We start from the raw sequence: 11,366 nt of genomic DNA, 5'->3' as shown, positions 1-11,366 counted from the left end.
GGGAAATACTTAGGAAAGGGTTGAGTTGGGTAGTTGGCGATGGAGAGTCAATCAGAGTGTGGGGTGATCCATGGATTGAGTCCCCCCTCCAACCGATGGGACCGCCTACCCAAACCGAGCAATCTTTGAAGGTTAAAGACCTCCTGTGCCCGCTCACTAACAGATGGAGTATAGAGAAAATCAGAGGCACGCTACCTCAGTATGAGGATCTTATTTTGCACATAAAAACCAGTTCTACTCAATCTCCGGATACTATGATCTGGCTGAAAGAAAAATCAGGAGAATATTCCACAAAGACTGGGTATGGAGTCGGTATGACATCATGCAGGCCACAGGAAGAGATCACTTATCCCGTCAATTGGCTAAGTGACATTTGGAATATTAAAACGAGTCCCAAGCTGAAGGACTTCTTATGGAGAGTTGTTAGGAAAGCCATACCCGTGAGCTCTAATCTGGAGAGAAGAGGATTCCCGAGCTTTAATTGCAAGTGTAGAGCTCCCGAAGATGACTTACACGTCTTTCTCACATGCCCACTAGCAGAGGAAGTGTGGAGCCTCAGTCCGATTGTCTGCAGACCTATAGCTTCTACACCTTCATTGGCTGAGTTTATTAAACTCGGGAAGTCGTACACTCCCCTTCCACCAACTGGGCTAAGCGATCCGTTATGGCCATGGATTGTTTGGAATTTATGGAAAGCACGAAACAAGAGCGTCTTTGACAACAGAATCTTCCCAGCTAAGGAGATAGTGCTGAAGAGTATACAGGATGCAAAAGAATGGAGTGACGCGCAAGCATCATCCTCGAGCTCCTCTTCTCACCGCCTCCCACCTCGCGCTACTGATCCTCCTCCACCAATCCCGACGGACAGTCTAGTCTGCAATGTTGATGCAGCTTGGAATCCAGTGTCGGGAGCTTGTGGCATTGGAGGAGTCTTTTCAGGCTATAACGCTCGAAACCTTCCTGAGGTTTCGGAAGCTCACAGCCATGTCTCTTCAGCATTAATGGCGGAAGCCATCGCTATTCATCGGGCGGTCGCCCTTGCTGTTTATTCAAACGTCCGATCCCTGGTAGTTCGTTCTGATTCCCTCTCCCTGATCAATCTCCTGAAGAAGGGGGGGATCCAACCTGAACTGTTCGGTATCATGTTTGATATCTATCACTTTATGTCTTTCTTTGATGTAATCTCCTTTAATTTCATTTCGAGAAACCTTAATGTGGAGGCTGATTTGGTGGCAAAATCAGCCCTTGCTAGTTATGTAACCACCTCCATTCGTGGAGGGTGAACTTCTATTTAGTAATGCAAGTTTGTTTGATAAAAAAAAAAAAAAAAGAATCCCATTGATGATAAATTCCTTAGAGATGTTTTCGTGGGTTTCATCGTAGCGGGAAGAGACACTATGGCCTCAGCTCTTACTTGGTTCTTTTGGCTTTTGTCTGAAAATCCTCAAGTGACGACAATAATTCGTGAAGAAATCAACAAGAATCTACCAAGAACCGGATACGACCAAGAGAACTTGGACAAGCTCGTGTACTTACATGCAACTTTGTATGAAACAATGAGGCTATATCCACCAGCTCCATTCCAACGAAAGACTTCTATAAAGCCAGACATGCTTCCAAGTGGGCATAAAGTGGATGCAAACTCTACAGTCATCTTCTTTCTTTACGCAATGGGGAGGATGAGAGCTATATGGGGGGGAAGACGCATGGGAGTTTATTCAGAGACGGGAGAGCTGAGACATGAGCCGTCCTACAAGTTCTTTTCGTTTAATGCCGGCCCAAGAACTTGTCTCGGTAAGCATACGGCTATGATTCATTTGATGATAATAGTGGTGGAGATATTACAAAACTATGACATTGAGGTGGTTAAAGGACACAAGATCGAGCCACTTCCTGGTTTTATTCTTCATATGAAGCATGGTCTTAAAGTCACATTTAAGAAAAGATGATCGGCTGTCAGAAAATAAATATATAAATTAAAATAAAAGATAATCAACATAAAAAAAAAATTTAAATAATAGTAAGCCCCTTCTCAAAAAAAAAATTAAAATAATGATTGCTTAATAGCTATTTTAGAGTATATCATAACTTGTGTAAATAATGTAATGGTGTGTTCAAGAAAGGTTAATAGTTATTTTACAATTATGATTTGTAATTGAAATGTACAAATATTATGAATTTCAAATAGCAACTTAAAATCATGACTGACAATTGAAATTTGTAAAATGAATTTCATAATACTATCGTAGAAGGTACTACTGGAGTTGTAGTTGAAACAGCTTTGTACCCGATTAAAGACTAGACTTCAGGCAGGTCAGGGAATTCTTTTTAAAAAGTTCATTTCTTTGTTAGGTTTAACTTTAATTCCTAAACTATTTTTGATCTTAGGATAACATTTTGCTATAAGCTATTTAGTAAGATTTTAATTAAAATTTTTTTTTACAAATTTTAGGAATTTTTTTCTATGTAAACTAGGTGTCGTAAAAAAACTTTAAAATATTTATTAACAGATAAATATAAATTATATTTTAAAATAAAATTTTATTAATATTGTAAATTTTCTTTTTCGTATCAATATTTTAATATAAATTTTATTTAATTAAACATAAAAATTATATTTAAGAATATGCATGTATATATTTGAAATTATAATCTTAGATAGATTATCTATCTATTTATTTTAATTAAATATATTAAATAAATTTGTAAAAGTTGCATAATTATCAAAAATTAAAATTAAATAATATTTACAAAATTTGTAGATATATAAGAAAATAATGATTTTACGATTAAAGTTTTATAATTTTCTAAAAAAATTGTATACATTTTTGAAAATTTTAGTAATAAAATTGTATAATTTAAAAATATATAATTAAATTATATTTCAAAATTTGTAATGCTACGTTTGAATATATTTATTTTAATGATGATTTATGAGTTATTCTCATATTCTAAAACAATTTCCAAAAATATAAATTGACATTAAATGTAATATATGAGTTATTACCATATTTTAAAAAGTTTACTAAAAATATAAATTAACATTAAATGTAATTGTCCATGTCATATTAAGTTATAAGACATGTCATCAATTTTAGTAGCTATGTCATATTTGTTTTGTGAAATTGATTGTAGAAAGTAAATGTGGCAAAATCATTTCGCAAATATATTCTAGGGGATTATTTTAAAAATTGGGGAAAATATATGTCAATATCCACTTGGATATGTTCATGACCGCCGCTGGTAACAATGCTAAATTGTCGACGACGCAGCTAGAAAACAGTTCAATTTTGCTGGCTGGCATCAACCCCTTGTATTACTTTCTAAGCAAGAAATTCTTCATGCAAGTTACTTCATGATCAGAAACTCTCATTCAACTAACTTATTCGTCAAGAAATATATGACACTGGTCTTTGCGCTGGATGCTATTAACGTGATATGTGCATGTAGGAGAGAGATCACTCCACAATCAGCTCCCTTCTTACGATAATTGTTGATCAAATAATCTGCATGGTTATTGAAATACAGACATAGAATATTTACAAAAAAAATAATAATAATACAGACACGCTGTTTCCAGACATATCTTCAATCTGATCATATATATATATATATATATATATCATGTGTATAATTCAACTTCCTTTGTATGTCTCTTCTCTTCTCTTCTCTACACCAAATCAAACATCTCTTAGTAAATAATGGCTTTGATCGGTTTATTTGGAGCATTCCTAGCTTCCTTTTGCTTTCTTATCGTCTATTATTTTCTAAACAAGAAACCCTTTGATTTCTTGCATATCAAGATTCTTTTGGAAGCTGCAAAAGTGGATAGGGTTCGGACCAGAGCAGAAGATGGTCGAAGCTGAAGCAATAATTGATCGTGTTTGTGCAAAATATATACCAGCTAAGAGAGATGAGATACAATAAGGGACTAGTAGTCACCATGAAGATGCTTTAACCTTTTTCATAAAACTAGATACAAGCAAGTACGAGTTCTTGGATCCGTTCGATGATAAATTCCTAAGAAGTGTTGTTTTGGGTTTGATCTTAGCAGGAAGAGCCACCATGGTCCCAGCTCTGTCTTGGTTCTTCTGACTTTTGTCTGAAAATCCTCAAATGACGACTATGATTCGCGAAGAAATCAACAAGAATCTACCAAGAACCCCTTGTGGCCAAGAGAACTTGGACAAGCTCGTGTACTTACATGCCGCGTTTTATGAAGCAATGAGGCTATATCCACCAGCTCCATTCCAGCGAAAGACTTCTATAAAACCAGATGTGCTTCCAAGTGGACATAAAGTGGATGCAAACTCTACAGTCATGATCTTTCTTTACGCGATGGGAAGGATAATCATCTTTTCTTAAATGTGAATTTGCCAAGATATATGTTCAACCAATAGTATTTTAAGAAGATATGAAATATGAAATAAGATTGGTTGGTAAACCTACAAGTTCACCCGAGGAGGTGAACCCGAGAAAAAATTTATTTCCAGAATGCATGGTTAATATCAAAACTTGTATAAAAATGATAAGGTAATGGTATTTCAAGAATCTATATATTAAAAAAAAATGTTTGCCTCCCTCTTGTTGTGCCACCTCAGCATCCATGTCACAAAGTCGAGTTCTGAGAAGCCGACACGTGTCCCTTCTATTAATACTCTGCGTTTCATTTATAGAGTGGGCTGTTGCTTTCAGTTTTGTTATAGAGTTGAGCCGAAACTGAAAACATTGTCGAAGCTCAATATTGACAATCTTGCAATCATCTATTTTTAAGGTTCATGATATTCTTCAAACTCTGATTTGTTAAACCGACCATGGAGTTTCGGATAGGTTATGAGAGACGAATTTTACGGCCAATCTTTGGTAAGAGCTGTCATTTGTGTCGATTTGTCTGTATTCCTTCTCGACGGCAAAGAAAAACCGGACAGTTAAGGGATGCATTCAATGTTGCCATTGACAACCTTCTTAATTACCCACCCTTCCATGTTTCCTCATTCAATGAATATCTTTTTTCTTCCAGTCAGTGAATCTTCTGCTATAAAAGGTGAGCTTGGAACCCGTGAACATCACCATTTCATTCCACACAACCATAAAAAAATTCTTTGAGCAGAATGTGAAAGAAGAAGGAAGAGAGGCGTACATGAGTCCCACTGGAAGAGCCTAAGCTTGATGGTCCAAGTTCGCCAGAAAATAAATTGGAAGCTCAGGTCTCAAACCTTGATTTGGTTGGTCAGACTGTTGTTCTCAAAGAAGTCGACGAGAGTTACAGGAGAGTTACAGGTCGGGATCGACATCTGAGTCAAATCTAGAAAGGAGAGCTTTGATCGATTAAGGAGGTATGAGTGAGATTCGCGAATCTCTCTCAAGCTGACTCAACCGAATATGGATGTGCTTACCACGGAGATAAAATCGTCGAAGGAATACAAAAAAATAGCGACGGGAGACGCATCGGGATCGACAGGATTTTTGACCATCCGGTAAGTCGGGCCTCTATAGACATGACAACAACTGAGTCGCTGATATTGTCATCGCAACAAAATCAGATAAGGGATAAGAAGCTTAGCTTAATTCAATCTCAGATGGAGACTAAAGATTGTTGGAGATGATTAGATTTGGAGTTCTGTTGAGACAAAATAGTGGCAACGGATTTGGTGCTAGGATGAGCTTGGAGGTTAACGAAGATGAGGAAAAGATTAGGTATGAAGAATAGAGGAAGACGATTGCTCAAAAAAAAAAGAATAGAGGAAGACAAAGGAGATTTTGTTTGATTCTTGGTGTCGAAAGAGAAAAAAAATTAGGTTAGAGTTGGTCAGGTGACTGTTAGTGGGCCTCAGCTCTAGCTTTATTACAGCAGCCCACTCGAAAGCCAACTTCTAGATACCTGCACAAAGACGAGTTTGTTAATTTTGTACGTGAAAATAGAAAAATAGGATGCAAGTCATACGAGTTTACGAACTTTAAAAGATATATGTTTCTCTTTAAAAGATATTTAAAACATATAGGTCGTACTTTGATAAAGCACATAAAGCACATATATGTTTCTCTTTAAAAGATATTTAAAACGGGTTCACATTTCATCAAATCAAAGTCTACGAAAATTTTAAATAAGTGAATATGTCAGTTTCCTTTTAAATCATTAAAATCAAACCAACAAAATATTAAGAAAAACCACAACAGATAATTGGAAAACATATAAACCAGATATAACAAAAAAACATAAAAAAAAAAAAAAAAAAGAAAAAAGTTTGTATTAATATAAACAAAAAGATTTATTCAAATAAATGTGTTAAAAAAACTCATGAATTCCAAAACAAAATTAACCATAGATTCTATACTGATATAATCATAAATTTTTTATATATTTGCATGGCCAGAAGTATAGATGTAATACAAAAAAACGACAAAATAAATAAAAGTATAAATAAATTAAGATAACCTAAAACAAAACTAATCAATAGATATATATGCAACACCAAAATAAGTTTAATTATAAAATTTAGTTAATAGCAACAAGATTGGATTGAGTTCCTGACATTAAACAATTTTAACACATAAAATAAAAAATGTAACAACAATTATAAAAACAAAAATAATAAGAAAATTATTCTCGCGCGTAGCTCCATTAAAAATATATATTTGAAATTTTGAAATTGCTTTTGGAGATGTTCTTAACACGAAACAATTGGTTTTGATTCGTACTCCATTATATGTTCATCTTTTAAATACTAATAACATAACTATTATATATAACTTTTATATAAACATAAACAAATCATCTTTTAAAAAATGTATTCATCTTTCATATATTTTTTCAATTTCAATATTTTGATGTTTTCATTGAATTACAGATAAAGATAATATACTATCATCAAATTCAACACACATTATATATCAAATAATTTAATAAAGTAGGTAAAATTTAACTAATATATAGTATCATAAAGGTAATTTTTTTTTTTTGAACAACATAATCAACTATTGTAACATAAGCAAAATATATATTATCACATATAATCTCTCCTCACCTAAAACTTTATAAAAGACAAAACTTATTATCATATACATCTTTTGGAAATGAAAACTTAAAACATAAAACACAAAATCATATAAAATAATAACCTAGATCACAAGTAAAGTATATCCCGACGTAGGGCGGACCGATCCTAGTGGTTAATATATAGTTGTTTTATAATTATAATTGATAACTGAAATGTATAATATTATGAATTTGAAATATTTAAGTATATTTACAGTAAAATCATGATTGATAGTTGAAATGCATCTAATATTATGAGTTTTCATAATATCTAGTGTTAGAAAATTAAATAGAAAGAATGGCAATTCTTTCAAATAGCTTCTTAATTTTCAAGTTTTTGTCACCAAAAAAAACTTCCAAAGAAGAAAATGACTAAAAGATATTTCATTAAATACACAAAGATTGTTCTACACATTGCTTAATAGATATATAAATACAAATTAAAAATTAAATTAGAAATAATAATTTTTTTATAATTTTGAATTATATGTTTTCAATTCGAACTTTTTATAAATAAAAAATTCAAATATTTTTTTCAAAAAAAAAAGATCTTCAAATTTTCTTTTTTGAAATTCGAAAATGCTTTTCAAACTATTTTAAAAATATTTATTTTATAATTTTTATAATTTTATTTAAATTTTAAATCTCACTTTCAAAACTTCACCGCTTAACTCTAAACTATAAGTTTATATTAATTAACCATATGGATATAAGTGTATATTTACGATTTAATGAAATTTCTTTTGATCATTTTCTTTTTGGAATCTAGTTTGGTAAAAATAAATTAAAACAGATTATCATAGGAAATTTCTCTAGAAAAAATGTCGACTAATTACATCACAAGAGCATATAAAATGTGATTTATTTAAATAACGTATACATATCTCAACGAGAAATCGATGACGGGCTTTTACAGCAATGGCAAATTACTTCTTTATGGGCTTAGTGGGTCCTTTAAGGCCCATAACTGTAACGAGAGACTCTTTTAATCAGACATCGAAAAAGCCGAAGAAAGTGAACTCTCTGCGCTATCTCCACCCGTTCCTCTCTCAACTCTACCTACTCATCCTCTGGTAACTATACTTTCTATCCTGTAATCTGGTCTCTATAGCATTGACTACGTTTACTCGTTATCTCTGAATATATATGTTGGTGTATTGTATTTGTACGTTTCTTCACTTTGGTTGACTAGTTTGGGATTGGTTTTGAGTGTAATGAAATTGAATTGGTGAAATTAGGTCAGAGAAGCTTCTGATGGCTCCTCTTACACTCTCTGTTGATGTGAAGAGCTCTTCAGCCAGTGCTCCCGGTAATTAAAAAACAAAAGAGATGTCTCTCTTTTTTTTTTAATTATTATATATGTTCATGTTTGACTCCATTGGAGGAGAGAAGTGTGTAATAATTTGTTTGATGGGTTTTGGCAGATGTCTCGAGTAGGGTAATACAGATTCCACAGATCAAAAAGAGCAAAGGCTTTGCTTCAGTCAGTACACAAAACGAAAACGAAAACCCTTTTGATTTCTTCCGCACTCTCTTTGGTATGGAACCACTTTGTAGTGTCTCTCTTTTGGCTCGTAATTTTTATGAATTTAGTGTAAAGATACAGACTTTGGATGTGAAGATGTTTTCTTTTCTTTTTTTTTTTGATGATGCAGAGGGGTTTATAGCAGGAGGTACAGCTGGAGTTGTAGTTGAAACAGCTTTGTACCCTATTGATACTATAAAGACTAGACTTCAGGCAAGTCAAAAAAAAAAGTTCATTTCTTTGTTTTGATTGAGTTTAACTGTCTGAACAAAAAGAAAAAAAAAATGTTGAATTATTTCTTACCTTTATGATGTAGGCAGCTCGTGGAGGTGGAAAGATTGTGCTGAAGGGTCTATATTCAGGATTAGCTGGAAATATCGCTGGTGTCTTACCGTAAGTGCTCTCATCCATAGTGTTCCTATTTTGTTGGTATAAAAAAAAAAACAACTTTCTAGTAACTACAAATGATGAGTTTTTGACAAAATTGTATCCTTGTCCTGTTTCTATGTAGGGCTTCGGCTTTGTTCGTTGGAGTTTACGAACCCACAAAGCAGAAACTGCTGAAGACCTTTCCTGATCATTTAAGCGCAGTTGCTCACCTGGTGAGAGATTTTCTTTATCTAGACTGTTGAATTTGTTCCTTGTATTTTGAGAGTGAAGAACAGTAATCTTGTCCCTTGTATCAAATTCCACAGACTGCAGGGGCCATCGGTGGACTTGCTGCCTCTCTTATTCGAGTGCCTACAGAGGTATAAACTCCCTCTCTGATCCTGTTCTGCAATATAATCCTTCCGAAGTGACATTCCCATGTGTGTGTTGTTGTAGGTTGTGAAGCAGAGAATGCAGACTGGTCAGTTTGCTTCAGCTCCCAACGCTGTTCGAGTTATTGCATCACAAGAGGGCTTTAAGGGTCTCTATGCAGTTAGTAACACTAACACCTTTTCGCTTAAGCTCTTCCTTTTAGTCTGTGGTTTTTTTGCTGTGTAGTAACTTATTTCACTTTTCTTCTAGGGATACCGATCTTTCCTATTAAGAGACTTGCCGTTTGATGCTATTCAGTTCTGCATATATGAGCAGCTCTGCTTGGGGTATAAAAAAGCAGTAAGTATTCTTGGCAAAAAAATAATCAAAAATACAGTAACTTAATAATATTTTGGCATGAGATTTAAACTTTGCTCTAACTTCTTCTTTTTTGTTTTGGCTAGGCGCGTAGAGAGCTTAATGATCCTGAGAACGCTCTAATTGGTGCATTTGCTGGTTCGTGAACGCTTTAAATACAAAACTTCCGGATCCATTAAGTTTTGGTAGATGTTGCAAATTTCCTCATAATCTGACCTGAGACAGTTAGGTTTAATTGACTGAACTGAAAGAAGACTCAAACGTTGCTTTGTATCTTTAACAACTTGTTATTACAGAGGAACCAGTTAGTCACAGTGTGTGATTATTAAGTATAAACTTGGTTGATCGTTGCCTTGTGCGGTCGTGGTTTATGCAGGTGCTCTGACAGGAGCAGTTACCACTCCGCTTGATGTAATCAAGACAAGATTAATGGTTCAGGTAGTAATAGTTTTATCACATCTTAAAAAGTCTCTCCAAGTTCCAATCTTCTTTCTTGTTCTTCTCAGGGATCAGCCAAACAATATCAAGGTATAGTTGACTGTGTTCAAACAATTGTAAAAGAGGAAGGAGCTTCTGCTCTCTTAAAGGTACGTACACCACACGCACACACTAGTTACCACTTTATCATAAGTTGAGCAGAGCTTCTTTTAGTTACTACAAAAACGCTAATCCTTGCACCACTATTAGGGTATTGGGCCAAGAGTGTTGTGGATAGGTATTGGTGGTTCAATCTTCTTTGGTGTGCTCGAGAGCACGAAGAGAACACTTGCTCAAAGACGTCCCAAGACGGTTAAAGAATCCAAAGAGGATTGAGTTTATTTCAGCTTATTATGATTCTTGAGGACAATAAAATGGTTGAAAGATGATACTGTTTGACATTCAACCGAGTCCCTTTGTGTGATCAGACTTTGTCAAGTACTTATGTTCATTTCAACTTTCATTCAATAAATAAAATATCATTTCTTGAGCACACTATTCAAATATTATTGAACCTAATTAATTTTATATGTTAATCTTCGTTTCTATGTGTACGATAGACCTGAGACGGATCGGATATCCGGGCAATTTTAAGGTATCCGGATAAAGATCTGGCGGATCCATAATTTTACTATTTTTATCCGAATCCGGGGTTCTCGGATATCCGGGTGTTGGATATCCTTGTAAAAATTGTAATATCCGGCGGATATCCGGATCCGGATTTGGATCCTTAAAATAAATAAAAAATATTATTAATATATAAAAAATATTAAAAATAATTTAAAATAAAAAAAATATATAATGTTTTCAATTATTTATATGTATAATATTACAAAATTTACATATATATTATAAAAATAAAAATATATTAAATTAATTAATTTTTATATATTGATATTACTATTTTTGAAATAGTTATTAATAAAACTTACGGATCCGGTATCCGGACTAAAAAATTAAGGTATTCGGATCCGGATCCGGCTTTGACAGATCCAACATTTTACTATCCGGATCTGGATTCGGCCCCTCCGGATATCCGGATTTTCGGATCGGATCCGGATCGAATCTCGGATCGAATTCGGATCTCGGATCGAATCTGGATCTCGGATAAAAGTCTCAGGCCTAGTGTATGATAGTTTTTTATAATAAAAGAGTATCGTAAGTTCTTGGCCGTTGAATCTTGAACAAATATTTTCGGACCCTCCCAAG

General features: G+C 33.8%; 2 protein-coding genes across 2 annotated transcripts; both read left to right on the top strand.

Annotated features, from left to right (window-relative positions):
- Positions 1-1,397: 1,397 nt before the first annotated feature.
- Positions 1,398-1,949, top strand: LOC106378585 (alkane hydroxylase MAH1-like). The gene has a single exon (XM_048749829.1). It carries the CDS (start codon positions 1,398-1,400, stop codon positions 1,947-1,949), a length of 552 nt encoding a protein of 183 aa, XP_048605786.1.
- Positions 1,950-8,013: 6,064 nt separating this feature from the next.
- Positions 8,014-10,655, top strand: LOC111209316 (S-adenosylmethionine carrier 1, chloroplastic/mitochondrial). Its single transcript, XM_022709068.2, has 13 exons — positions 8,014-8,109; positions 8,275-8,345; positions 8,461-8,574; positions 8,692-8,774; positions 8,878-8,954; positions 9,073-9,163; positions 9,257-9,310; positions 9,387-9,482; positions 9,573-9,662; positions 9,767-9,818; positions 10,057-10,118; positions 10,187-10,267; positions 10,368-10,655. The coding sequence occupies exons 2-13, from the start codon at positions 8,291-8,293 to the stop codon at positions 10,491-10,493; spliced, it is 981 nt and encodes a 326-aa protein (XP_022564789.1). The 5' UTR covers positions 8,014-8,109; positions 8,275-8,290; the 3' UTR covers positions 10,494-10,655.
- The last annotated feature ends 711 nt before the right edge of the window (positions 10,656-11,366 follow it).

Source organism: Brassica napus, chromosome C3, assembly GCF_020379485.1.
Source record: "Brassica napus cultivar Da-Ae chromosome C3, Da-Ae, whole genome shotgun sequence".
Classification (NCBI taxonomy): domain Eukaryota; kingdom Viridiplantae; phylum Streptophyta; class Magnoliopsida; order Brassicales; family Brassicaceae; genus Brassica; species Brassica napus.
Note: the sequence above shows the minus strand (reverse complement) of the source record. Positions and strands in the feature narration are given on the sequence as shown.